Source organism: Pectinophora gossypiella, chromosome 2, assembly GCF_024362695.1.
Source record: "Pectinophora gossypiella chromosome 2, ilPecGoss1.1, whole genome shotgun sequence".
Classification (NCBI taxonomy): domain Eukaryota; kingdom Metazoa; phylum Arthropoda; class Insecta; order Lepidoptera; family Gelechiidae; genus Pectinophora; species Pectinophora gossypiella.
The window spans coordinates 11858896-11884275 of record NC_065405.1 but is presented as its reverse complement, the minus strand read 5'-3'; the positions used below and the strand labels follow the sequence as shown (position 1 = coordinate 11884275).

The following is a 25380-nucleotide window of genomic DNA, read 5'->3' as shown; positions in this document are numbered from 1 at the left end:
TACTTCGTAAATGTTAATTATAGAAACAAGTTTTAAAAATCTAAATATTTTGTTTTTGCTGTAACTCATCATGTCATTTGCATTTTATTGTGTAATCAAGAAGTGAAATCGAAATAAATTAATAATTCCCTCACTCTGAAATTTGTTTACGAAATAAACGGACGTGTAACTATTAATTAACTATCTTCATGAACGCACTAGCATACGTCACGCGTTACGGATCACAGGAAATATTTATTTCTGTTGTGATTTTTATTTTATTCTTTGTGTAAATAATATAATGCCTTTTCGAAAATAAAATATATCAATCCATTTCTAATACTTTTAAGTATACAGTGTGAAGTTCGAGTTTCCAATAATGGAATCGAATGGTGTAGTTTTATGCGACAATCTAATCAAGTGGTTGCAAACGCTGAATCTTACAGCTAAACATGGGAATCCAGCAGGTAAATTGCGTATATATTTTGTGCCCTTACGTTATAAGACAAATGCGTAAAATTTACTTCAATTTTGAACGTAAAACCAATGCAATATGTTGGGGATATCTCCCACTACGTTAAGTAGATAATTTCGTCACTTTGCTCTTATTATTTGATTGAGACATCATTACACACTTTGTCTTTCAAATCCAGCTATTGCTCACTCGGTGCTTTACTGGTCGTTATGGAATAGCTTATTTTTAGCATTTCATTCACTGTTATATTTCTTTATGATAACTATTCTTTATCAAATGCTATTGTCATTTTCTATTTATAGTTGAAGACCTTACTAGCCATTGTTGTAAAATGACCATGTAATTACAGAATTATCTGATGGAGTGGCGATAGCAGAGGCCCTAACTCAAATAGCTCCGGAATACTTCACTCCGGCATGGAATTCTAAGGTTAAAACTGACGTGGGGAATAATTGGAGGCTTAAAGTCAGCAATTTGAAAAAAATATTGGATGGTGTCATAGGTATGTGATGGTTTTATTTTATTAAAACTTAACAACTATACTAGTTAATTTGTGTTTTTATTAATTGTCTATTGTCTTCTAAAATGGAATAGGTATGTTGAGTATTGAGTAAGCAGTAAAAATTATAATTATAATTTTGTTTTGTTTAAGTATTTTATCTATCTATCTAAGTTTATTTGTATGAAAGTAGATGTTACTACATGACTGTATACCTCAATACAGTGACTTTATAAAATTAGTATAAAAACCTAACTTAAGTCAGACTTGTCTAACCTAATTTAAGTAATACAAAAAAAATACACATTACATTTACTAAAAGTAAAATTAATGCTTTATTGTTTGTAATAGATTACCATCAGGACATCCTCAATTTAAGTCTGCAAGAGTTCTCAAGGCCAGATGTGATCAACATAGCAGAAAATGCAGACCCGGCAGATTTGGGAAGATTATTGCAACTTGTTCTCAGTAAGTTTCTTTTTTATATTTTGATGAATTATAAAATTTGTCACCATTCTACTACATCACAAAAAGTACCATTTTTTTCTCAAGTAATAAATTAGAGGAAGTGATTTACTATTTGTAATTTTAAAGCCTTATCACACAATTTCGTGGATATAATTAATTGTATAAAATTATGTAATAAATACTAGACAATTAGACATACTTTGACAGGTTTTCTACACTCTTTATAGATGTAGAATAGAATATAAAATAGATTAGAATACACTTTCATGGACACTGATCACCAGTTATTGACTGTTCACTTATAATAGTTTGACCGTAGACGTTCTGTCCTTTAAAGTGTTAATAATAACAATTTTCCTCACCTAGGTTGTGCTGTCAACTGCATCAAGAAGGAGGAATACATTACAAGAATCATGGAGCTGGAGTTGTCATGCCAACGGTGTATCATGCAAGCTATACAGGTGAGATCATAGCATAGAATAAGGAATAATAATATGTATAGACCGGCAACTCTCCGCTCCCCACTAGCGGCTTAGCTAGGTTTTCTTCACCCCATTGGTCTTACTTTAGTCTTCAATCGCATGGGCGTCACACGTCACACACACATATACGCGTGTACGATAACGCCAATGTGTAGTGTCTACGTAAAACAAGGTTTTTTGTATGAAATGTCCAGGGTGTGACCATACTAAAGAAACTTTACTTGATTCAGTATTGAGTGCTTTGCATAGAATGCATTTAACAACCTTCATGCTTAGAAAAACTTTGCTGATTGTGACGAACAAAACCTAATTTTAATCTAGTTTGACCATATAAATAGTTCTGTCCTTTACTTGCGATAAGTACATAAACCATAATAATTGTCAATAAATCCATAGCATTTTTATCTTCACGGTAATTTTTATCACAGTTTTATGAAATCCAATCAGTGTCAAATCGTCTTATTTAAGCTGTGTAGACGCTTAGCGGAATTGGAGAGTATGTAGCGTCAGGATTTTTTGATCTCTTGTTATATGATTGAATTTACACATCTGCGCAAGAGGTTTTTGCACACTAATTGACGTGCACAGTAATTAAAAAATTCTGCCTTAAATTGACGTGTGTTCGATAAATTTTATGCCTGTCGATTATCCGTCATTTATTTTTCGGTGGATAAGAAAATGACAGGTATAACTTAAACTAAAATTAGATGGTGTGTACAGTTATGAGCAATATAATGTACCCACTTTAGGACTCTGTCGCACTAAAATATTTGACATTTAGTGAGACTTACAGTTCAATTTGTCAAAAAAGTTAATATGACATGGTACCAAAGTGTATACATATTAATGCTCGTGACCGTACTGGAAGCACCACCAATAAATAATTAATCTACATATATTATATCAATATACTATACTACTATTAGACGTATTATGATACAGATGTTACAATTTGAAGGGCTTCCTTCTCTCTTTTAAACTTCTATAGTGTTGTGCCCGAAAGGGTCTGTGATGTGAAACTCATACGTAACTTACCAACTTGTACACCATCATAGTATGCAAATAAAGAATATTGAAGAAAACATACTGACTGGCCCGTCATAAGCAGAATGTTTGTCAACAAACAACCATTGTACATTTCTAATAGCAAAAGGGAAGTCTCAGTTGCTCTATATTAGAAAGTTGAATAAACATTACGATTGTATGTAAATTATATCCTAGCATGGATTCCTTAGAGAAAACATAGAGGATGTTATGAAAGCCACTATTGCAATGCAAGCGCATAATAAACAAAGCGAATTTCCGATGATATGAGCATTTAATATATAATTGCATGAGTTTGATTATGTAGGTTAAAAGCGCAAGTATGTTCTGTTATTCAACAAATAATTAAAGTGCATAACTTAAATTGGCTATAAGTTAAGTATACTTACGTCTCGAGACGGATGAAAGAAGATTACATGATGTGGCAGAGATGCATATTATGTTAAGATGGATGTGTGGTGGGAAATTGAGGAGCAACAGGTTAGCATGATATTGGCTTGTAATGAGGAAGGATGAAAGGCATATAACGAGGGAAGTTATGAGTATGAATGTGGATGGCTATAAGGGTACGACCCAAGAAAGTGTGGATGGATTGTGTAAAAAAGGATATGTGTTTGAAAGGTGTGAGTATCGAGATGACAACTGACAGAAATGAATGGAAGAAGAATACATATTGTGCCGACCACATCTACAGTGAGATAAGGGCAGGAGAATCATGATAAATACACAGGTAGGTGGCTACGGAAACGTGGATATTAACGCATTATATAAAAATTCAAATTGATATATTGGCCAAGTATGTTGGCTGCATTGACGATTCAAAGTGTAACTATGTTACCTACTGAATAAAGATATTTTTGAATTTGAATTGCTCAACTATGCCCGAGGGTAAACATAGAGAAGCCCAAATTGGCAAAGCAAAACAACGCAATGAGTCAGTTTCGAATCAGTTGCTACTACCATACTGGCCTGCTACTATATTTTTTATAATCTCTTAATAACGATTGATGTTAGCAGTTTCTCTTCGCACAGGTAGAGTTACCTCATTGAGTATCGTCGGCGTAGACAATACGTCGTGATTATCGCACATTCATAGGATGAAAGTTATTAAATAAGTCTATTCTACAGATAATATAATTTACGTGATCCATCTAGTTGACTGTTAGGTACAATTTACGTCTATTCTTCATTATTCTATTGTTTAATTATCAACACTTTACTTTTTGAAGACTTCATCTTGAGATTTAAACCGTATGCAAAATATATGTTTTTAAGGTTAGAGCGAATAGGCAATTAGCGAGCATGTCCCATCATACGGTGCTCCTTTACTACAGGCGAATGCCTGTAATGTGGTGTTACAGATCCAGTCCAAGCAACAATAGTGAGAGAGCACCATAAAACAAAAAAAATAAAATAAAAAAATAACGAGGCTTTGAACACCCTGACTGATCCTGCCAGCCTCATAGGCGCTTTCGTGTACCTATCCCTTATACAAAGGATTTGTCAACCAGATGATATAAACTAAAAGCCTTACAAGATAGTGGCTCTACCAACCAGCAATTGACTTCTCCGTAACCAAAGGAAATCACACCATGAGGGCGAAAAACCCTTCTTCTCACGGGTAAATTCCGGGCACATTCTAATAATATATGGTAAAGGTCATCGGTCTTATGACATACATGGCACAGAGTTGTGGGTTTAATACCCATTAAGTAATAAAACTTATTTGTTGGGATGTGTCCGGGACGCAACCTGAGAGCGGAGATCAATAGTGTCCTATTGAGATTGGCAGACTCAAACCAACGGACTTATCTAGATGGTTCTGTAGCCGACTCCAGCACCCCTTGCCAATGACAATTCACCAAAGTGATACTGCAAACATCTTTTCTTAATGACAGGGATAAGTTCACTGTCGTAGGGTTTGAAAGCAAGAGCCGACCCACACATTACAGCAGCTTTTACAAGTTGGTCTACCACTTCATTTCCAAGAAGTCCCACATGAGCCGGGATCCATTGAATCTTTAAACCTTTACCTTTTTGAGACATCTTAAAATTATCTTAAAACGGTGTGTATCTAAAAACGACAAAGAAACAATGTTAAAAGCTTGATATTTCTACGAATGCGAATGTTCTCGCATCCGTCCGTAACTAATTAGTCTCTATTAGTTATTATGCAACGTGTAATTTTGTTCACCCGACCGCCTTTTCACGCACCAAAATATAATCCAGTTACATATATGGCCGCGGAATTACAATACGAATTTATTTCGCTGCACAAATGTATTATAAATTACTTAACATACTTTTTATATATTGAAACGTTTTAACGTTTATTTTATGTCCTTGTAGCATGTGAAGTGGTTGTGTGTTTTGTTTCTTTATCAAGACTTTTTGGACAACCTCTGGAAATTTTGCATTCGTCCAGTCAAGTGAATGCCGCGGAAACTCTACAAGTAGTCACGTAAAAACATCTTTTTTATTGTAATGGTGTTGATCAAAGTGATAAATAGTGATTAGAATTGTGTGAATTAGTCACTGTGGTCCTCTGGTTCATCGGCTTGATTATCAAACGCCGCGGAGCGTCGGTTCGAATCCCGGTACCTTACTTGCACCAATGAGATATTAATTTATTTTAAGTGCAGTTTTCACTAACACAGTTGGCTTGATCATTGTAGACGGCGATACGGCTCGCAACCTATCACGTTGGTTTACCAGAAAGCTCGGTGAGGTGGGGGTAGCTAGTTCATCATGCGATGGATGTACCTTTGACTATCATACTTGGGATATAGTTGTGATGTTATGTTATGTGCTATAAATTGTGATATGGTGTAGGAGTTGGAGACCCTGACGTTGGGCGGGAACCGCGGCAGCCTGCACGCGGAGGCCGCAGTGGCCGACCAGACCGATGCGGAGATGAGAGAGGCGCTTGCGCAGCGGTGCCATGAACTTGATACGCAGGTTTGTTTATACTTCTTTTATTTATTTTTTAGGCTACTACTGGGCTACTGCGTTCTGAATACTAAAGTCTGTTAATGTTTAGGAAACATATTAGTTTATAAGTATTTATTATAAGTTATAAGTAGATGTATTAGAGTAATAGCAAGACAGAAACTTAGTTACCTAGTGCCAAAGACATACCAGGAAAATGTATCTACTTTGAATTTCAATTATACTCACGGCAAGACAATGCTATTATAGCTTTTAATGGTTTACAGCTTTTAATCTATACACATATATGGTTTTATAGCTTTTAATCTATATTAGTGACACCGTAATGAATACTGAGGGGGATGTTCAGGCCATGATTCTGAGTAATGTCAAGTGGAATTTTGCGTCGTTACGATGTCATTAACACCCTGTATATGTGTTTTATTTATAAAGACATCAGCTCCAAATTCCAATACACTACCCGTACGAAGCCGTACCGGTCGCTAGTGAAGTTATAAATTTCAAATGCTCAGTAATGTACATGTTGTTATATATGTCGTGGCCGTTTAAGTTTTTCATTTAAATAAATTAAAAAAAAAAGATCTTAGTATTGATCACCTCACGATGTGTTCAATCATTTCATGAACTGGTCATATTTCATGAAACTTAAGTTGACCATATTGTTGAAACGTCAACGCTTAGTGTAGGCGGTGTTCATGCTATGTGGTGTAAGAAAAATGCCAATAGTCGATTATAAATGATCGAGCACATCATGAAATGATCAATTCCAAGATCTGGCCACGACATATATATTATACTGATGTTTATCCTGCTACGTAACACCACAATATGCGAATGTCTGTATGTTTTACATATCCGTTTACTATTTCTAAATACATGGCCCCTGGGGCACTTTAGTACAATTACTTGCTTCCTGGCAAGCTATTACCTTGCAGAATATATTATGTTGTGGCAATGAATATGAATAGTTCAGGTATTCTAACTATCTATATTCTAACACTCGAATACGGTTTTCTAATAACGTCCTTTTTTGAAGTTGGTTATAAAAACATTTTCCGCACAGTACGTTAATTTACGACTGGTGTTTCGGTCGATTTGTCAAATTCGGTAGAACAATCGTCTGTATGTTTGGGTCTTTGTAGCTTGAAATAAATGATTACTATTATTTATTATTCTGATTCTTCGAAAAAGTAAGGTCATTTCGTGTTTCGGAAGGCACGTTAAGCCGTTCGTCCCGGGCTACTAGCCAAAAACACCTCCACCAACCCGCAGTGGAGCAGCGTGATTGAGGAAGGCCTGTGCAAGGCCAGCAGTGGGACGACGTATGTAGGCTGTCTATGTTATGTTATTATTCTTGCAATTTTGCAGGTGAAAATCCTCCAAGAAGAGAAGATGACGTTGTTAAGCGAGGTGGCCAGACTAACGGCGGCGAGAGAAGCAGCAGTGGAAGGGTCTCCAGGTGAAGGAGACATTGACGACGCCGGCGCATCGCTCGGGCCCGCGCACGCCGGTACACTGCGCTACAGCAACATGCGCGCGCAACTTGACGCACTCAAACATGAACTGGACAAAGTGGAACTGCAAAGGGATGACCAGAGGGCAAGGGCTGATGTACTGGAACGGGAGTTGGCACTGCTCAAGCTCAGGAATGAGGAGCTTCAGGTAAGACACTTCTCTATACCATACCTATCCTTAGGATGTGGACACTTGAGCTAGCCGGCACACTGCGCTAAAGCAAGATGCGCCAATTAAGGTATAGATAATTGAGACATAGACTCCGGGAGACACGATACGTATATTCAAGAGAACATAGTGTAAAGAACGTCCTGGAGGTAGTTACTTATGTTTATATACTAACCTAATGCAATAATAAATTGTTTACATCTAAAATCCTAAACTAGGTTATTACAACAACATACAATTTCTTAATCTAGTCCTTACATGTAAAGTTGACATTGTAAAGTTGATGCGGAAGTAGATTCCTTAACTCGCGCGCACTCAAACAGTGACTAGTGGAGCTGCAATGTCCTGGGTAAGACGGGTCATATTTATGCATGTATATTTAAGATCCGCAGGAGAACTAAAGTCACCGATATAGCTCGGAGAATTGCAAAGCTAAAGTGGCAGTGGGCAGGACACATAGCGAGGAGAACCGATGGCCGATGGGGCGGAAAGGCTCTGGAGTGGCGACCACGTGTCGGACGACGCTCAGTGGGTAGGCCCGCTACAAGGTGGACCGACGATCTGGTGAAGGTCGCGGGAAGCCGCTGGATGCGGGCAGCGCAGGACCGATCGTCGTGGAGATCCTTGGGGGAGGCTTATGCCCAGCAGTGGGCGTCATACGGCTGATGATGATGATTTAAGAATCTAATCTGGTATCAAAATGCGCATAGACGCATCATCGATTAGGTTAAGCAAGTCTTTGTAGTACGACTACTATACGGCATTTAATGTCTATAGGGAAAAAAACACATAACCCCTTTTACAGTTGGGTAAACACAGTATAAAAGTGAAAGAGTCTATACTTTCTAAGATAAAGCGTTAACTATCAATCACTTACTTTTTACGTCACATTCTTATGGAAGTAACATAAACACGCAAGCCTGTCATAAATAAATCGAGGCGAACTGATAAAGTTGTAACTATAACTAATTGTTACAAGTAGAAAAACTTGCCTCCATACGTGGTATATAGGTAATAGGATGATATGATGGTAACTAGTGATGTACCGTTCACGGGAATGTTGTAAAAACCATGGTACAAGAAGAACAGGTATAATCAAACCACATAATAACGGGTTCTTACCGCGTTTAAATGGGGATTTGAGACTCCCGATATTTCATTTTTTTTTATTTGATAATAACCGCGTAAACTCAAAACAATGTAAGAACAGGTATGTTCAAAAGTGACAGCTAGCATTTCAAGGTTAGCCCAGCGTACGTCATCCGACCCTATGTTGCCATTTTGTAAAAAATAAATTACTCACGTCCAATGTTTTTAATTTACTTTGCAAGGAAATTTTGAATTTTTAGTAAAATATTTACGTACAGTTTTAATTATTTTTATATATATTATGTGACAAATAATAGTAATTATAATACTCTTTATATTAGTCAGTAATTCACTTAGTTTTCAATAATAAAATTTACGTCCTTGGAATGTTGGAGATATCAATTAAATGGTAACACTTACGTTACTTTCAATTTATTATTATTATATTACTTTCAATTTTTAACTTTTAATTTACAGATAGCGGCATCGGAAAACGTAGCGCTGAAGGATGAAGTGGACGCGTTACGAGAGACGGCGGCGAAGGCAGCCGCTCTGGAAGCCACAGTCGCCTCATACAAGAAGAGGATGGAGGAACACGTTGATCTTAGAAGACAGGTATGTCTTTGAACAGGGTATCACGCCTGTATCCCCTACAGGTATATGCCCAAAGGTTCACGTCCAAAATGAAGAATTAGGGAGCTCATTGGCTACTAGAAACTCCCTCTTGTATGTTCAGCGATTATTTACGGTTTGACCCGTTTTGTACCTTTTTTGTACTTTTAACGTGACCCTTTGGGCTACCCTGTATACATATAGATAGGCCAGGAGCAGATCCAGCTTTTAAAGAGGGGGGGGGGGGGAGGGGTCACCAGGTTGCAGACAACCTATCTCCGTAGAGAATTTGAAAAGCTACAGTAGTCTTAGGCGAATGGGACGTTCCTTATGTAAAAATGTGACCAACTGAACAAAGAATAATTTGTAATTTAATTACAGGTGAAACTCCTCGAGCGCGCGAACACCGAGCACGTGCAGCGCGCCATCGAGCACGAGCAGGCCGCCACGCGGGCACACGCCATCCGCGCGCAGCTCGACATTTACAAGAAACAGGTACGTTTACACACACACACACACAAACACTTGCTAATTTTGACACTTATTAATTTTTATTGACGAAACGTGTTTGGTGTAATGGGTAGCCTCTTTGACCAGTAAACCAAAGGTCCCTGTCGAAATATTTTAACTTTTCTGAATTGTCTAAAAGCACACCCCGGACACTTCATACAAACAACCTCGTTCTACACAGACACTACACATTGACATTATCGCACGCGCGCATCTATGTGTGTGACATCTGACACCATATGATTTAAGTCTAAACTATGTTCTGGGGGGTGAGGTAACCTAGCTCAGACGCTGGTGGGGAGCGGAGAGTTGCTGTTCTATACGTAGTATATTCCTTATTCTATGCTAAAAGTCTGGGTGATTAGTATGCTCCTAACGAGGTAACCCCTAATTCTTCTTCCCATTTTAAAAAACATGTTGGAAGAATATGAATTTGTATTATTTTTTTATCTAAATACAATATTTCTAAACAAAATAATATTAATATAATTATAAATTAACAATTCAAGACCTTACGCGTCTAATTGCCGAGTTGTTTCGGGCGCAAAGGTCCCCATTACACTCGCCGCATTACCACGTTGTATGGCGATGGACAACCTTTGCACCAAGAAAGAGCCCGCACGCATATCGGACCCCCTCTCTCTTAACCTACGCCACAGTTCCCTAATGAAGGCTATATTGGCCCCGATTCCTGCAGACACCTCCTAATTTTACTTTATACCTGTCATTTTCTTATCCGCCGAAAAGGAAAGGGACGGATGATTCACAGCTCTTAATTTTAGGAAGAATGAGTAAATGAATGAATAGCCCGGGCGAATCAAAAAGGTATCTCGCATACCGCAAACCGTTTGACGTGTGCTGTCAACATAATTCTGTCGGGTTATTGGTTAATGTAAAATTTTTAGACGGTTATTTTACATTTGTGCTTCAAATTGACGTGTGTTCCATAAATTTTATGCTTGTCGATTACCCGTCCCTTTCCTTTTCGGCGGATAAGAAAATGATAGATATAACTTAAAATAAAATTAGATGGAGTTTACAGGAATTAGCACCATTATCTAAATTGGAAATAAAAATGTTACAGGTGACAGATCTAAATGAGAAATTAGATGCGGAGATAACGAAAGCGGACAAGCTTGAGATTGAGAACAAGAAGCTGAGCAGCCGCGCGGCCTCGCTGCAGCGAGAACGGGACACCCTGCTGCAGGAGCGGGACACCCTCAGGGAGACGGTCGACGAACTGCGATGCTCCACAATCACCACTGGTACGTTGTACTACACACACATACACATATTCCACTAAATGTGTATTGCTCTATGCTTGTGCAAGAGTTACTTAATAAATATTTAAAATCAACAATAATTTAATAAAAGACATATCAAATATGTTAAGCTAAAACTAATACGTATTACCAGCCTTAAACTATTCTTTAAAACGCCAATTTATCAGTAATTTTTTTTCATAAATCAAACTCAAAAAATATTTTTTCTTTTGGTAACAAAAAGAGCAGTTACACTTTCAATCGTATTTTTCCTATATTATAATTATTTTTTTGCCGATAGTCTTTTCTGCGTAAAACTGCAGTATCTCAACTTGTATAGCTGAGAAAAAGTACTTGTAATAAAAATATCTCGGTACACGGCCCTGATACATTATAATCTTGCTTATTTCGATTATAATCTATTTTATTTTGATTATGATATTTATGTAATCCTTTTATACCGGGTACAGGTGCGAGCGAAGATAACGTCTCGAGGGAGTTAATACCTAACGATCTGAAGGAGCGGCTGATCCGCCTGGAACACGAAAACAAATTGCTACGGCAGAACCAGGGTGCGCAGGCAGACCAGGCTTCGGTGCAAGTATGTTTTTTAAATAGTTATTCACGTCATTGTGTACATAACATCTCCCGTGGTTCAGCGGTTAGAGCGTCCGCCTTGCGATTTGGGAGGTTATAGGTTCGATTACCTGTGGGATTACATTGTGAGATTGTCCCTTGTTTGACTAGATTATTGAATCGTACTCTACCTTTCAGTTAATACTTTTATCTACGTGTACTGAATTCGCTGCGTCTATTAGTCGGAACGCGCATTTGTCGCGCGCTGCAGGATAGCGCTATCTATCCGTACAGATCCCGCTGAAGGCTTAATTGGTCTTGAACGTCTTCCCCGACTTCAATAAAGAGTCAAATTTAATTGACAGGCACTGCTTGAAGACTACGCGGCGCGACTAGAGAAGCAGCGAGCCATCAACCGCGAAGCCAACCAGCGGATCATGCAACTAGAAGCCACACTGGAAGCGCCGCACCCGCGGCTCGCTTCCGCCATCGAGGATAGCCAGAGGAAATGTATGTATTTGCGTGTATTGCGAGTGTAACAGAAATTTCTTCTAGTATTTATTCCTCTCAGAAGACGCCTTGAGCCAAGGTTCGCGCCCAATTGGACATCCACGGGTAAGATCCGGGTTAAACCGGGAGAGCCTGTAGCGCTTCCAATTTGTCCGGCCAAGTAGTTAACGCGATTTGCGACAAATGTACAATAAGTCACGTTAGGTAGGGAGATACAAAAGTATTTATTAATCATAAAAAATTAACTTACACAAAATTACTTAACAAAAAATAATGTTGGTCGAAATAGTCATATGGCGGTGGTCGATGTCCTCAATTTAAATTCAAAAATTGATCGTTCGGACAACATAAGATACATAGGGTTAGTATCAAAACTTACATACTAAGTTAGTTTACAAAATAAGGTCGACGATATTCGGATTTAAATCCGCCCGGCACCCCGATCAGGTACATCGGGCACATCGTGGCTGACTTTGCAAACTGACTTATCTGCAATTTTTTACTAATATTTTTTGTGTCTTATTGACAAAAGGTGCATATCTGATTCGCTAAAAATTTCAGATACTTCGACATCTTACAATCATTGTGTTGATACCTTCAAATCCATTGTTTATCCTCTAAGTGATAGCTCTAGGTATGGAAATGATAAATAGGTATATTAGCGCTTGGCAATGGCGACCTTCCTGGTGGTAGATCTTAAAGGCGAATCGTATTTATCGGCAATCGCATTCAGGATTGCGATACTCCATGCTGTCGCGCACTCGTTCCAACAGTGAAGCAAGTCGCTACCACAGGATTGCATGGAAACCGACTATCAATAAATGACTTTTTATGACTTGACCCTGCTTCCCCGTCGAGCATTTACAGATGTGAATATGCATTTCTTGCCCCACAGCTTTACAAGTAGAAGAATTACAAGCATCGTTGGCCGAAGAACGGCGGCGTGTCAGCAAGTTGCAGGAAACACTGTCGGCGAGAGAAGCAGAACTGCTGGCCACGGAAGATAAATACAAGAAGTGCGTCGAGAAAGCCAAGGAAGTCATCAAGACCTTGGATCCTCGTACTACAGGTAATAAACTAATTTCAACTTGGTTGGGCTTCCACCTAGAAGTCACTGTGGTACACCGGTTTGCTCCTCAATCGGAGAGCGCTAGTTCGAACCCGCTACCGGACTTGCACCAATGAGTTATTAATTTATCATACGTGCAGTTTTCACTAATACAGTTGGCTCAACCATTATAGACGGCGATACGGCTCACCACCTATCGCGTTGGTCTAACAGAAAGTTCGGTGAGGTGTGGGTACTTAGTTCATCTTGCGATGGATGTACAGAAGTACATCCATCTACAGTATACTATACAGTATAGTAGTACTATAGGGATAGAGTCGTGTTTTCACGAACGGATATGTCATACCAACCAATACCAATCACCACGAGGGCAATAGTGACAGTGCGTCTTCTATCTCGCTCTTCCGCATGCTGTTTTTTGTATGAGCCTCCGCTTCTCTCCGCTTTGATGGAAACCCACCCTAAGGAGCGTGCATTTGATAGGTTTCAGGGCGAACGGAGCGTCAGGATTTATTGATTTAGATAGTTTTGTGGAATTGCGTTGAATGGATCAGCAAACCCGTGCTAAACCCGTGTCGCTCGTTGTATAAAAGTTAATTGCATATTCATACTGTCGTAGCTATAGCGACAGCTCAAAAATGTTTGTCAATAATGTTTTTCAGGATGCTAAATAGGGAAAGCGATACCTATATACTTTACACACTTCCACTGGCATGATAGGAACTGCACGGCTATGTGTTCTACGAGACAATGATTCAATTGTCTGAAATAGGCGTCTATGGTGAATGATGATTATGACTCTACAGCAATCTTTTATCGTTTACCACAGGCCAGCAGTCTCTGTCGGACATCACGCTGGGCTACACTCGCGGGGCGGGCAGCACGAGTGCGGGAGCGTCACGGGCCGACGCGCCGCCACCCAACAACAGGCACGAGTCAGTATTTCTTTTACACTTTAAGTTTTTCTTCAGAGGGTACGTCATATCGTCGGTATCACGTTCGCATTATCTTAATCCCGTTATAGATTTTTTTCGATTTAATTTTCTCTTTTTGAAACGAAAATCCTTTGTGACATTTATCTACATACATTTTCAGATGGAGCGGCAGTGGCAGCGGGAGTGGAAGCGAGGAGGGCGCACGAGCTAACAGTGAACAGAGGTTACTGACCTCCGCGTGGTATCAGCTCGGAGCGCGGTGTCACAGAGATGCGGTATGTTGGATTGTATTTTAAACTAACTTACTTTCCGACACAAATCTATCTACGCAAATAGACTTTTTAAGATTTTTGTATGGAATGTCCATGGTGTGCCCAAACCACTGTCCTTTCAATGGTAATGGTGCTGATTCCTATACACACCATCTAGTTTTATTTTAAGTTATTCCTGTAATTTTCTCAGAAAATGACGGGTATAACTTAAAATTAAATTAGGTGTCTGCAGGAATCGGGGCCAATATGACCTTTTTAACGTAGTATGATTAGAATGACAGTAGGACAGAGATACAGTACATTGCCTAGCGAGAAAGAGGCGAGAGACATATGTCTCTTTCGCACTAAAAATATACAGCTTATATCGAAAGAGACGAGAGATATGTTACTCTAATCGTGTTATGTTGAAACGGATATGGCATTCCATGAATATGAACACGGCATTGTCCGCAGGTGGAGACCCGCTTCGCCCTGCTGTCGTCGGGGCACTCGTTCCTGGCCCGCCAGCGTCGCCAGCCGCCGCGGCCGCGCCCGTCCGCGCCTGCCACGCCCGCGCAATGACACCACACGCCGCTACGGGTGCTCTACACTAACGAGCGCACCACCATCCTGCGGGACGGGTGATGACTTTGATGGTAGGATATTATGCGAGTGCCTATTATGTAGCTAGATTATAGTAAGGTTCTACACCTGCGACAACAGCGGGCTTCGAACAATAGTTACAGCGTGAACATTGACAGTTTTTAAGTGTAGGTTTCCATCAAAGCGGAGTGGAGAGGAGAAGAGCGGAGGTGTGCTGAACCGACCAATCACGGCGTACAAGACTAAGAAATTCTCTCTCTCTCGCGGTAATTGGTCGATTCCCGCACATCTCCGCTTGTCTCCTCTCAGCTCCACTTTGGTGGAAACCCGCTATTATACTTGTTTTATTGTAATAACAAATATTGCGAGTTAATGTGACATATTCTGCGTCTATTGGTTGGAGCTCGTGATATTTGTTGCACATGATATCCCGGTAGAACCTTACGCGAGGCCTAAGACGATTATAACCAGAGTTGACACCGTCTACTCGTGACTACTACTATGATGATTTCGAGTGCCTATGATGTAGCTAGAGCCACATATTATACCGTACTAACAGAATGGCTGTAGACAAGGATGTTTTGGTCCGTGACCAAAATCGAAATTGTCGCTGAATCCTATGAAAACGTCATGTTTGACAAGTTTCAGTGTGTAAGTGGAAAATGTATGGAGATGTGCATACCAGCACCCTTCTGTTAATGTCTTCCACGCGCCAAAAGATCCATGTCTGTAACGAGCGTTTCGTGAGAATTTTATTTAGGATGACATCGGGACTTCACCGGTTGTTTGGAACAAAGCTTTGTAATCTATTAATTGATTATAATAGGTTCAAAGCGGGCGCAAACCTCAAGAGATTAAGCAAACTTTCCGAAGTCTGCTACGTTTAAGGGGTTGGTCTCAGGTTGGCTAGGTAGTAACATAACTATATTAAAATACTATATCGCAAAGCCACTAGATATCATTTCACCTAGATCTTACATTGACCTCATCGCAAATATATTTTATCGCAAAATTACATAGCGTTTTGTCTGCCTAAACAATCCGAGACCAACCCAACTTTTCACTCGGTTTTATCCGACTATTATACAGCTTGCCTGCAATAGAAGGAGGTTGGAAGGGTCAAGTGAGCGCGAAACGCGCGTCATAAAGTATGAGCAAATAGTTCATACTTCAACTTTGCACTCCACTCGTCCGTCCGGAAAATTCACGATGCACGGAGCTCCGCGATATTATATTGAGAGATCGTCTGGTCGTTTGAACCTGCAGGCCAAATAATCGAATATCGACTCATGCAAAGAGATTCCTCTTTATAACAGGAACGTTAATCCTCTTTATACCTTAGTGTGATCGGTTATTAATAAAAAAATACTTTTGTATTCAGTACCTTACATAAATAAAGTAATGATAAAATTGCAGCCTATCACATAAAATATACATTGCCGGTAAAGTGGCTATCGAATTCGACAAACAGTAGAGCTATCGTAGTTATCTGTTTGCAGGAGTAGTAAAAGAGAGCGGGGTTGAACCGGCGACAGCGTTTCTCATACAAAATGCGCGTTAGGGCCTTTCCATCCTCTTTCTTCTATTCCGTGATTGGGAACGTAACAATTTACTAGATAAAAAATGATGAATGACTAAGCTTAATATAAACCCATAACATTAAAAGAAATAACAAGATTTCGATTCGGACTTTTACATGTCGCAAAATAAATTGTAATTTCGTATTTTCCTAGTGATGTTTGTTATGCTTAGTCATTTGTGGTAGAATTAGAAATAAAAGTCATATTAACAATGGTATGTACAAGTTACGACAGAGTGTTGGACTAGATGTACTTTTAGGGGACATGTATACAAATTCGGGCCGGCTTAATTTGGTCTCTTTATCTCTCGGGTCACTAAAAATAAATCAGTAAATGTTGGGAGAAGTAGCTTCTGTCTACCTATATGCTGTTTTCAGCGAAGTCCTGCAACCACTTCTACGTCACTTGTGACCAGGTGAGATTGTGGTCAAATTCTTGCCTTTAAAAAAATACCAAGCTGAATATGTGTATATGCACCTCAATAGTTAAATTGGGCTAATGGTAATCCAAAAGTTGTCTAAACTACCTGTGTAATGTGCAGGTGATTAGTGACCTAAAATTGAATATATTTTTATATTTCGAAATTGAGAAAGAAAATTGAGGAACGGAAAAGGTTGATCCCTTTATAACACATTTTCTTTATTTTTAGATACATTATTTGCTTCGTTAAATTGACATTATAACATCCCACCATACTTGATTATGAGGCTGTAAAGATGTAAATTTTGAATTTATAATAAATGTTTTCCGACATGTTTATTGACATTTTTGTAGAAGTTATATCGAATTTTTTTGTATGTTCACAACGATTTTAGGCATTCCTTGTTTCACCATTATGATTGTAATAAAGTGGCCTCTTTTTTGCAAAATTAGTGAAATTCTTTACTTTGCTCAATAGATTATTTGGGTTGATAAAGCAATATTATTTAATTACAATTCATGTTAACTATTTAGTTTACCAATGAACAAACCAGACAAGCTTTTACGCTGTTTAGATAGTAACAATTATTAGTTTAACCTTTTTTTACATTTATCAGTATTTATATTATTTTTACATCCGTTGTAACCTAGTGTAACTAAACCAATTAGAATTTATTATTTTGTTATATGTTTTAGATTAGGTGTGCTTTACATGGTTTTCGATCGGCAGCGGTGGAGTACTGACTTACTGAGTTTCCACCAAAGCGGAGAGGAGCGGACATGAGCGGAGACGTGCGGAATCGACCAATCGTAGAGTTCGAGAGAGCGAGAGAAAACACCGCCTGTCGGTCTCTCCTTCGCGGTGATTTGTCTAGTACTGCATCTCTCCGCTCATCTCATCTCTTCTCCGCTTTGGTGGAAACCCTTACCCCTACCGGCATTTGTAAACTGGTATTGTATCAGTTCTCTAAATTGTGAAAAAACGCGTGTATAGCAACCCTAACATGACCATGATTTGTAAATCATCACATTGTATACACCATTTATAGATTGTGTGATCGTTTCACCTTAGGCTAAGTGAAAGTGACAAAATGATTAAATTAATGATTAACGTTGTTCTTCATATGCGAACTTGTGTTAGATGATTCGTCATTTTATTTTTATTATTTTTTTATAACAATATTATTTGCGGTCTTTATACATAAACTTTTTCTAAAGATTAATTGCTGAAAGCGAGATTTTTCTAGGGATGGAAATATGGTTTTGATTTTGTAAAATTGAATTTAAGGAAAGGAACGCACAATTCGAGCGAAACGTATGTATTTTAATTAAAAAGGTTATGAATAAAGACTGGATATAATAGTGAATTTTCCTTTGCAAGGTGCAATCAGTGCAAATCATTTATTTATAACATTACGTTAAACAAAATGTGATTCATTGTTGATAATGACGATTATATTGTGTTTTGAGAATAATATATAAATTTTCATATACTCTTGAGTTTAATTTCAAAATGAAACGATTGTAGAGATTTCATTATTTATTATTGAGATCACAAGCCACTTAAGATTTAATTAATATCACATCAAACAAAACAACCTTATAATATGATTGATCACAGGCGTAAAAGACAAAGATTTTGTTGGTGCGCAGCAAAATTATAACTTAAATATATAAACTTAGGGCGATAAATAACTTATGTAAATTCGTAACAAAATGATAATAAACATTTCTAAAAAGCGACAGCGCCATGCGTTTGCGTTGCGATGTTTGTCGGGCCCGCTCCACGTTGAGTCACAATTCGACGATTTCGTCTTTGCTAAAGTTTTTTGTGTATAGAAATGAACGTTATTTTTGGAAGCGCTTATCCTAGGTCTAGTCTAGAAGGTTGCAGCTAGTCGAAGTCCTCGTCTGAGTCTGTCTTGAGCACGCTATCGGAGCCCGAGCCTGCCTCGCTGTCCACAGCTATCTCACTGCAACACCATACAATAAACTGTTAGCATTTTGTTACTTTATGTATGTGTACGGAACGTTAAGGTGTGTGAAGGAGAGAGCGCTGAGTGAGCGAGAGGGAAAAGTGAATGGGAACGGGTGTTTTTCTGAATTTGAATGAGTTAAAAACTGAAAATGCTCGTAAACAAGTCAGTGGAGAAAATATAATCGTTTCCATCATGCCCCGACCCACAAGTATCTACAGGTTAGGTAAGTGGACCCCGTGAAGAATGGGACAACGCTATGTGCTAGGAGATGATGATGTAAGTTCATCTTACGAAGGATGTACTTCCGACTAGGTCAATGAGGATAAAAACTAGAAGCTGAAATGTAGGCGGCAGCACTGTTGAGGGTTCCTAAATTTTGTTAGTTCTTCATACCTAAAATTCGAGATAAATTGTTATAAAATGTAAACAACTTTTTTACGTGACTTTTTGTGGATTTGCCGCAGATGGCATTAAGTACTTGGCCGGAAACGTAAACAACATTCAGTGTCCCGTCTGAAGGAAAAATAAGTTTTTCTAAGTTTTCTTCTTTTTGATCTTTAGGGAATAAATCCCCCAGTATAGGTATTCTCATTAGCATATGCAGTAGCAAAATTACATGCACAACGTGTAAACGTCATTGATATCTGCAAGTCGGTCTCAGAAATGAGGATTTATTATGGAAATCCCGAGTGGGCGGGACTCCCGTCTTCCTGATATAACTCGTACATAAACTATTATCCTGTTATGTGAGACAACCGTGACATTGCCGCGTTTATCTTACAAATGGTTGGACTTTGTGAATCTTGTAGAGATGTATTTATTGGATGTTATAATACGGCTCGGTAAAAAGTAGGAAGCGGGTAAGTTAACCATTTATAGGGTGCCTTTCCACCAGAGACGTGCTATGCTGCGAAGATGTATAAGCTGCGCTACGAAACTATGTGACCCTTTCCACCACTACATTTTTGTTTTTGGGCGCCTCCAATGTTTATTGCATGTCTGTAATTTTTGTCTTTTTGTCTTTGTTTTTTTTTAATTTCTGAAATTTAAGTTTGTAAATGTGGCGTCCAATATGGAAATAAATATTTTCTTTCTTTCTTTCTTTCTTAATACTAAGCTATGTAGCTGTGCGAGGAAGATGCGCCTCCGCAAAGTAGGTGTGCTATGAGCTATGCTACGTATCGATAGTACTCTGCTCGGAACATAGCTAAAGTACGCATCCACAGTACGCATCCATAGCACGCATCCTGCCATATAAAAAAAAAAACATATCTTAGTTGAATCCGTTTCCACCGGTGCTAAGTTATGTGCACCAATGAATATGATTGGTGGATATCAAACGCATCCGTAGCATCGTAGCGTAGCACATCTCTGGTGGAAAGGCACCTTTAGGGTTACGGACCTCAAAAGGTAAAACAGAACCCTTAGATGATCACTTTCTTGTCCGTCCGTCTGTCAAGTTTTTTTATATTTCAGCTGTGGGAATCGTCCTTTCAGTAGAGGATTAGTCGACAATTAGACGAAGTTAAGCGAAGAGAATTTAAATCACAAACATGTGCTATTTATTATAATATATGTGATGGTGCTGATTATTTAATAAGCCAAATTGTGGACAATTTTATGTTACACTCTTTGCAAACTTGTATACCTACCTACGTGCGATAACTATATTGCTTTTCAAGAGATAAGTTTACAATGATAAGCATCGCAGTGTGAATCTATAAAAAAGGTAAATTATCGAAAGGTAAAAAATTACTTGGATGAATAATAGGTGTCATGCATGCGTGAAAGGGACAATAATATCACGAAACAGACCATGTCTTCTGTCTGTATTTAAGAATAACTACGACCATATCTACGAGAATTACTTTTCTATAATTTTGCTCGATCAAACAGCCATAGTTTTGCTCGATTAAATAGAAAGAAATATAAAAGGAAGCGTGTAGCTTTCCGTGTAAAGTGGTTCCCAGCACAACAGGGATAAGAGCTTAAAGCTTTCAGCTTTATAGACTTTTAAAACCCTAACCTGATTACAAGCCTAAGCTACGCCACAAACTTATTAGGCGCCACCTGGATGAATTAATTCTAAATTAGTCAAATTATATTAGTTATTAATTTCAAACAAATAGCATATTCAAACAATAAAAAAAAACACGTTTTACGAATTTCGTAAAACATACACGGAAACAATAGAAGTGGGTAATACCATACACAAGTAGCAAAACTAATTATTTTAATATAGAAAGTAATTTGCTGAATTCACTTTAGGTTAGTCGTCTACTTAGGGCCGATTTCTCGATATAGAATAAATTAAATCTTTCTTTGAATCTTTTCATAAAATTTTGCTATTCCATTGTGAAATATTTTGTTCCCGTTTATTTCAAAAATCAGTCTTTGTGTATTTTTTACTATTATGCAAGTCAAATGATAATTTTTGAACTTAGCCTTCTATGTGTTTTTATCATTAATCAATCAATAATTATTTATTGAACACAACAGAACATAATACCAAAATTAATATTTTATTTATAAACATGCCAATACACTACATACATAAACTCACGCCTATTTCCCAATGGGGTAAGCTCAAAATAGACTATACTTGTTAAATGTCACTTTCCAAACAACATTCTCTGTTAATTAATTGTTAGTTAAACAATCAATAAATTTTCTGAAACGACTTGCCTGTTATCTTCGAGACCGTCTAATTTTATCTCAACTATGTTTCTGTTGGAAAGTACATAAGTAAATCAATTAAATAGTAAGTAATATGTAAGTAGTTTACTAATAGATAATAATATTACTTACTACACATACCAAAGCTATCAATTCATACTAGCTAACGCAAAATACACTATAGACACTAGCGCCAAAATTCCGCAATGAATAGGCCAAGCGGACATAACCAGCAACTTTTGACAGTTTGTCATTTTTATCTGTTTTTAATACCTCTAGAAGAGTGAGACATATTTCATTGTCATACTACTGTTTTTACTTTGCGTTAGGTACCGTTAACAGAATTAAAAAAAATACTCATTGCACGCGAGTAAAAGCTAGTACCTAGTACAATATATAAAAGGAATTATAATAGTAAATTGGTGTTTAGAGGTGCGTTATACACTTACCCGTTAAGATCCTTAGTAAGTTGTATGTCGACGTTGGTAGCAGAGTCGTTAAGGCCGTTCAGGGCCTCGCAGAAGTCGCTGCCTACATTCTGCAGGTGCTGCGTGTTGAGGTGGAAGCCCTGAAAGAATATCAAATTAATTAATAGAGTCCATGGTACTCCAATACCAAGTGTGGGAACAAGTGGGTGCTTAGAGAAACACACCGAAGACGAGAAGAGAGATACACACAATTGACGCGAAGCCAATTTAGTTAACATACTATTATATTTATAATAGGCTAGTTTCCAACTAGGTAGTCAAATCAGTTACTTTTTAATAAACGTCAAAACACAAAATTACTATGGAATTTGTATGAAAAAGCACACTATGACGTCATAGAAAAACGTAATAAATGTCGGACTTATTATTACTTTGTTCTTGATTAAAATTCATAAATAAGTTAAATAGAAAAAAGAAAATGTTTTGTATTACTTTTAGATCTGTCTTTATTTAGTTATTAGAATTTGATAGTTTATCTTGAATCTAGTACCTACACAATTTCTTATTGATTTATTTAAGTCACTTATGGTTTCGCTGTCTATATATATATAGATTGGCGTGTGATTACAATCTTACCTGATTGTCAGTGAAGAGTACACGCTTATGTAGTATAAGCCTATAATATTCATTTTGAAGATTCTAAAATTAACGTACATTCCATTTTTTGATAATGCAAGCGTTATTATTCTGAAGCTACAGTCCTTAAGAATCAACTACTTATAGACATAATGAGACTACATAGGAATTTACGCAATTCTATTTAAATCCGAGACTCGTATAGAGAAAAACATAAAACCTATATAGGCTTAGCTAGCTAGTCTAATAATCCTTGTTGCGCTTTAAATAGATCAGCAGGCTCTGCATGGCAAACCGCGCCGCCGCGCGCGTCACCATTTATTTCGAGGGTTTCGTTCGACCAATAGACGCAGCGAATGCTATCTACGTGGATAGACATCGTACGGCTATTGGTCAAAGCAATCGGTATAATTTCCAACTAGTACTAATACCAACCAAATCAGTTGCTTTTTACTAAACGTCAAAACCCGAAATTACTATGGAATTTGTATACCTAAAATAGAATAATGTGACAAAATGTCGCTTTTATTATTATATTTTTTATTCAATTTTTTAAATAAGTTAAATACTTAGAAAAAAGAAACCGTTTTTTGTTTCACTTTTAGATCTGTCTTTATATAGTAATCAGAATTTCATAATTTATATTTGACCTAGGAAACTACCCAATCTGTGCCGCGCGCGGGCTGGTAGCCGTGCAGAGCCTGCAGCCCTCGCGGCACGGCACCGCAACTTGAATTATACTTAGACGCAGTGAATGCTATCTACGTGGATAGACGTCGTACGGCTATTGGTCAAAGCTCTCGATATAATTCGCGCCGCACATTGGGTCGAAAGTGCTATTGCAGGGACTTACGATTCAACTTTCGTTTATCACATATTTGATTATGCCAATAGATAGAGCTAATCAAACACAATAAATGTTATGTTAGGTCATTTTTTCCTAAAGTTTATACTTTGGCCAGAAAAAAACATTTTCTGTTTTTTTTGTATGAAACGTATCAAAGACAGTTAAATTTCTGCCAAGTCCATACCGATCCAGCCGCGAGACCTTATTTTCTGTAATCTTTGTCTAGTTGACTACTCAAATGCAAAATCAGCATCTGCCTAAAGTTGCAATTCTTTGAAAGAAATGGGTCAGAAAAAGACAAAAAATTCAACATTTCAAAATTCAGTTTTATGTTTTATTAATTTATTATAAGCTTAGTTCTATGTTAAATACTATACAGAAATACATTACAACACAAGTGACAAAGTTAAAATGAACAAAAAAATATTTTGAAGGTACCTACCCAGAACATATAATTAATGAATAACCTTTACTTATGTTTTTTCTTAATAAAATTTCTCAAAATTAATTAACCTCTATATATCACTATTGCTCGCCATAAATTGTGACAATACATTGTTACAACTCTTATTAATTGGTTACCTACATAAGTTTTAACAAAATAATAATATAATCTTAAGAGATACTTAAACAAAAATATACTACTTAACTTGTAAAAGACAAAAGATATTAAATACAAAAAAGTTAGCCATTATTTTAAAATACTATTCACTTCACTATCACTAGAACTATCTTCTAAATTACTTGTGTCTATAAATTCTATATCAGATTCAAGCGGATAATGCAGCAAAAGCTCTCTGGCTTCGGAAGAAAGAATCATTCCCTTTTGCTTTGTCATTCGAGGTCTAAGACTCGTTATCACTGGATCAGAAGACAATAGAAGATTATGCAAAATGTCTTCATTTGTCGCTGTCCTACTTATTTTTCTGGAATGGTTCTCTCTGTGTTTCCGGAAGTCTTTGTTACGAGCTTCTGCTGCTTCTTCAGATAGTTTTCCTATGGGCATAGCACCAAAATGTTTAATTATATCTGCTCCATGGATCAATAGCTCGATGGCATGTAATACCATGGATAAAATTCCACATACATCTTTGCAGTGTTTTTACAGTACTGAGAAAATTTTGAATTATATCCATTTTTGGTGCTATGCCCATAGTAAAACTATCTGAAGAAGCAGCAGAAGCTCGTAACAAAGACTTCCGGAAACACAGAGAGAACCATTCCAGAAAAATAAGTAGGACAGCGACAAATGAAGACATTTTGCATAATCTTCTATTGTCTTCTGATCCAGTGATAACGAGTCTTAGACCTCGAATGACAAAGCAAAAGGGAATGATTCTTTCTTCCGAAGCCAGAGAGCTTTTTGCTGCATTATTCGCTTGAATCTGATATAGAATTTATAGACACAAGTAATTTAGAAGATAGTTCTAGTGATAGTGAAGTGAATAGTATTTTAAAATAATGGCTAACTTTTTTGTATTTAATATCTTTTGTCTTTTACAAGTTAAGTAGTATATTTTTGTTTAAGTATCTCTTAAGATTATATTATTATTTTGTTAAAACTTATGTAGGTAACCAATTAATAAGAGTTGTAACAATGTATTGTCACAATTTATGGCGAGCAATAGTGATATATAGAGGTTAATTAATTTTGAGAAATTTTATTACGAAAAAACATAAGTAAAGGTTATTCATTAATTATATGTTCTGGGTAGGTACCTTCAAAATATTTTTTTGTTCATTTTAACTTTGTCACTTGTGTTGTAATGTATTTCTGTATAGTATTTAACATAGAACTAAGCTTATAATAAATTAATA

General features: G+C 37.4%; 2 protein-coding genes across 3 annotated transcripts in view; one reads left to right on the top strand and one right to left on the bottom strand.

The window, feature by feature from the left end:
* The first annotated feature begins 212 nt into the window (after positions 1-212).
* Positions 213-18489, top strand: LOC126373299 (protein hook). Its single transcript, XM_050019406.1, has 15 exons — positions 213-446; positions 804-956; positions 1305-1421; positions 1788-1882; positions 5780-5905; positions 7265-7558; positions 9146-9283; positions 9662-9775; positions 10875-11055; positions 11523-11653; positions 11994-12138; positions 13034-13207; positions 14037-14142; positions 14303-14417; positions 14868-18489. The coding sequence occupies exons 1-15, from the start codon at positions 359-361 to the stop codon at positions 14973-14975; spliced, it is 2085 nt and encodes a 694-aa protein (XP_049875363.1). The 5' UTR covers positions 213-358; the 3' UTR covers positions 14976-18489.
* A 29-nt stretch (positions 18490-18518) lies between these two features.
* Positions 18519-25380, bottom strand: part of LOC126373269 (cytosolic carboxypeptidase 1-like) — an 86468-nt gene continuing 79606 nt past the window's right edge. The window contains exons 23-24 of one of the 2 annotated variants that reach the window (XM_050019335.1): positions 22101-22219; positions 18519-18969 (exon numbers count right to left, since the gene is read on the bottom strand). In XM_050019335.1, coding sequence (XP_049875292.1) covers positions 18891-18969; positions 22101-22219 — 198 coding nt within the window. In that variant the 3' untranslated portion in view covers positions 18519-18890. The other variant, XM_050019344.1, reaches the window with a different exon arrangement.

What these genes read in the sequence shown, in the direction of transcription:
- LOC126373299 (XM_050019406.1), top strand. Translation starts at nt 359, where the DNA reads ATGGAATCGAATGGTGTAGTTTTATGCGACAATCTAATCAAGTGGTTG. An exon ending in ACGTTGATCTTAGAAGACAG is followed by an intron (nt 9,284 to 9,661) that starts GTATGTCTTTGA and finishes ATTTAATTACAG; the next exon opens with GTGAAACTCCTCGAGCGCGC. An exon ending in TCGACATTTACAAGAAACAG is followed by an intron (nt 9,776 to 10,874) that starts GTACGTTTACAC and finishes AAAATGTTACAG; the next exon opens with GTGACAGATCTAAATGAGAA.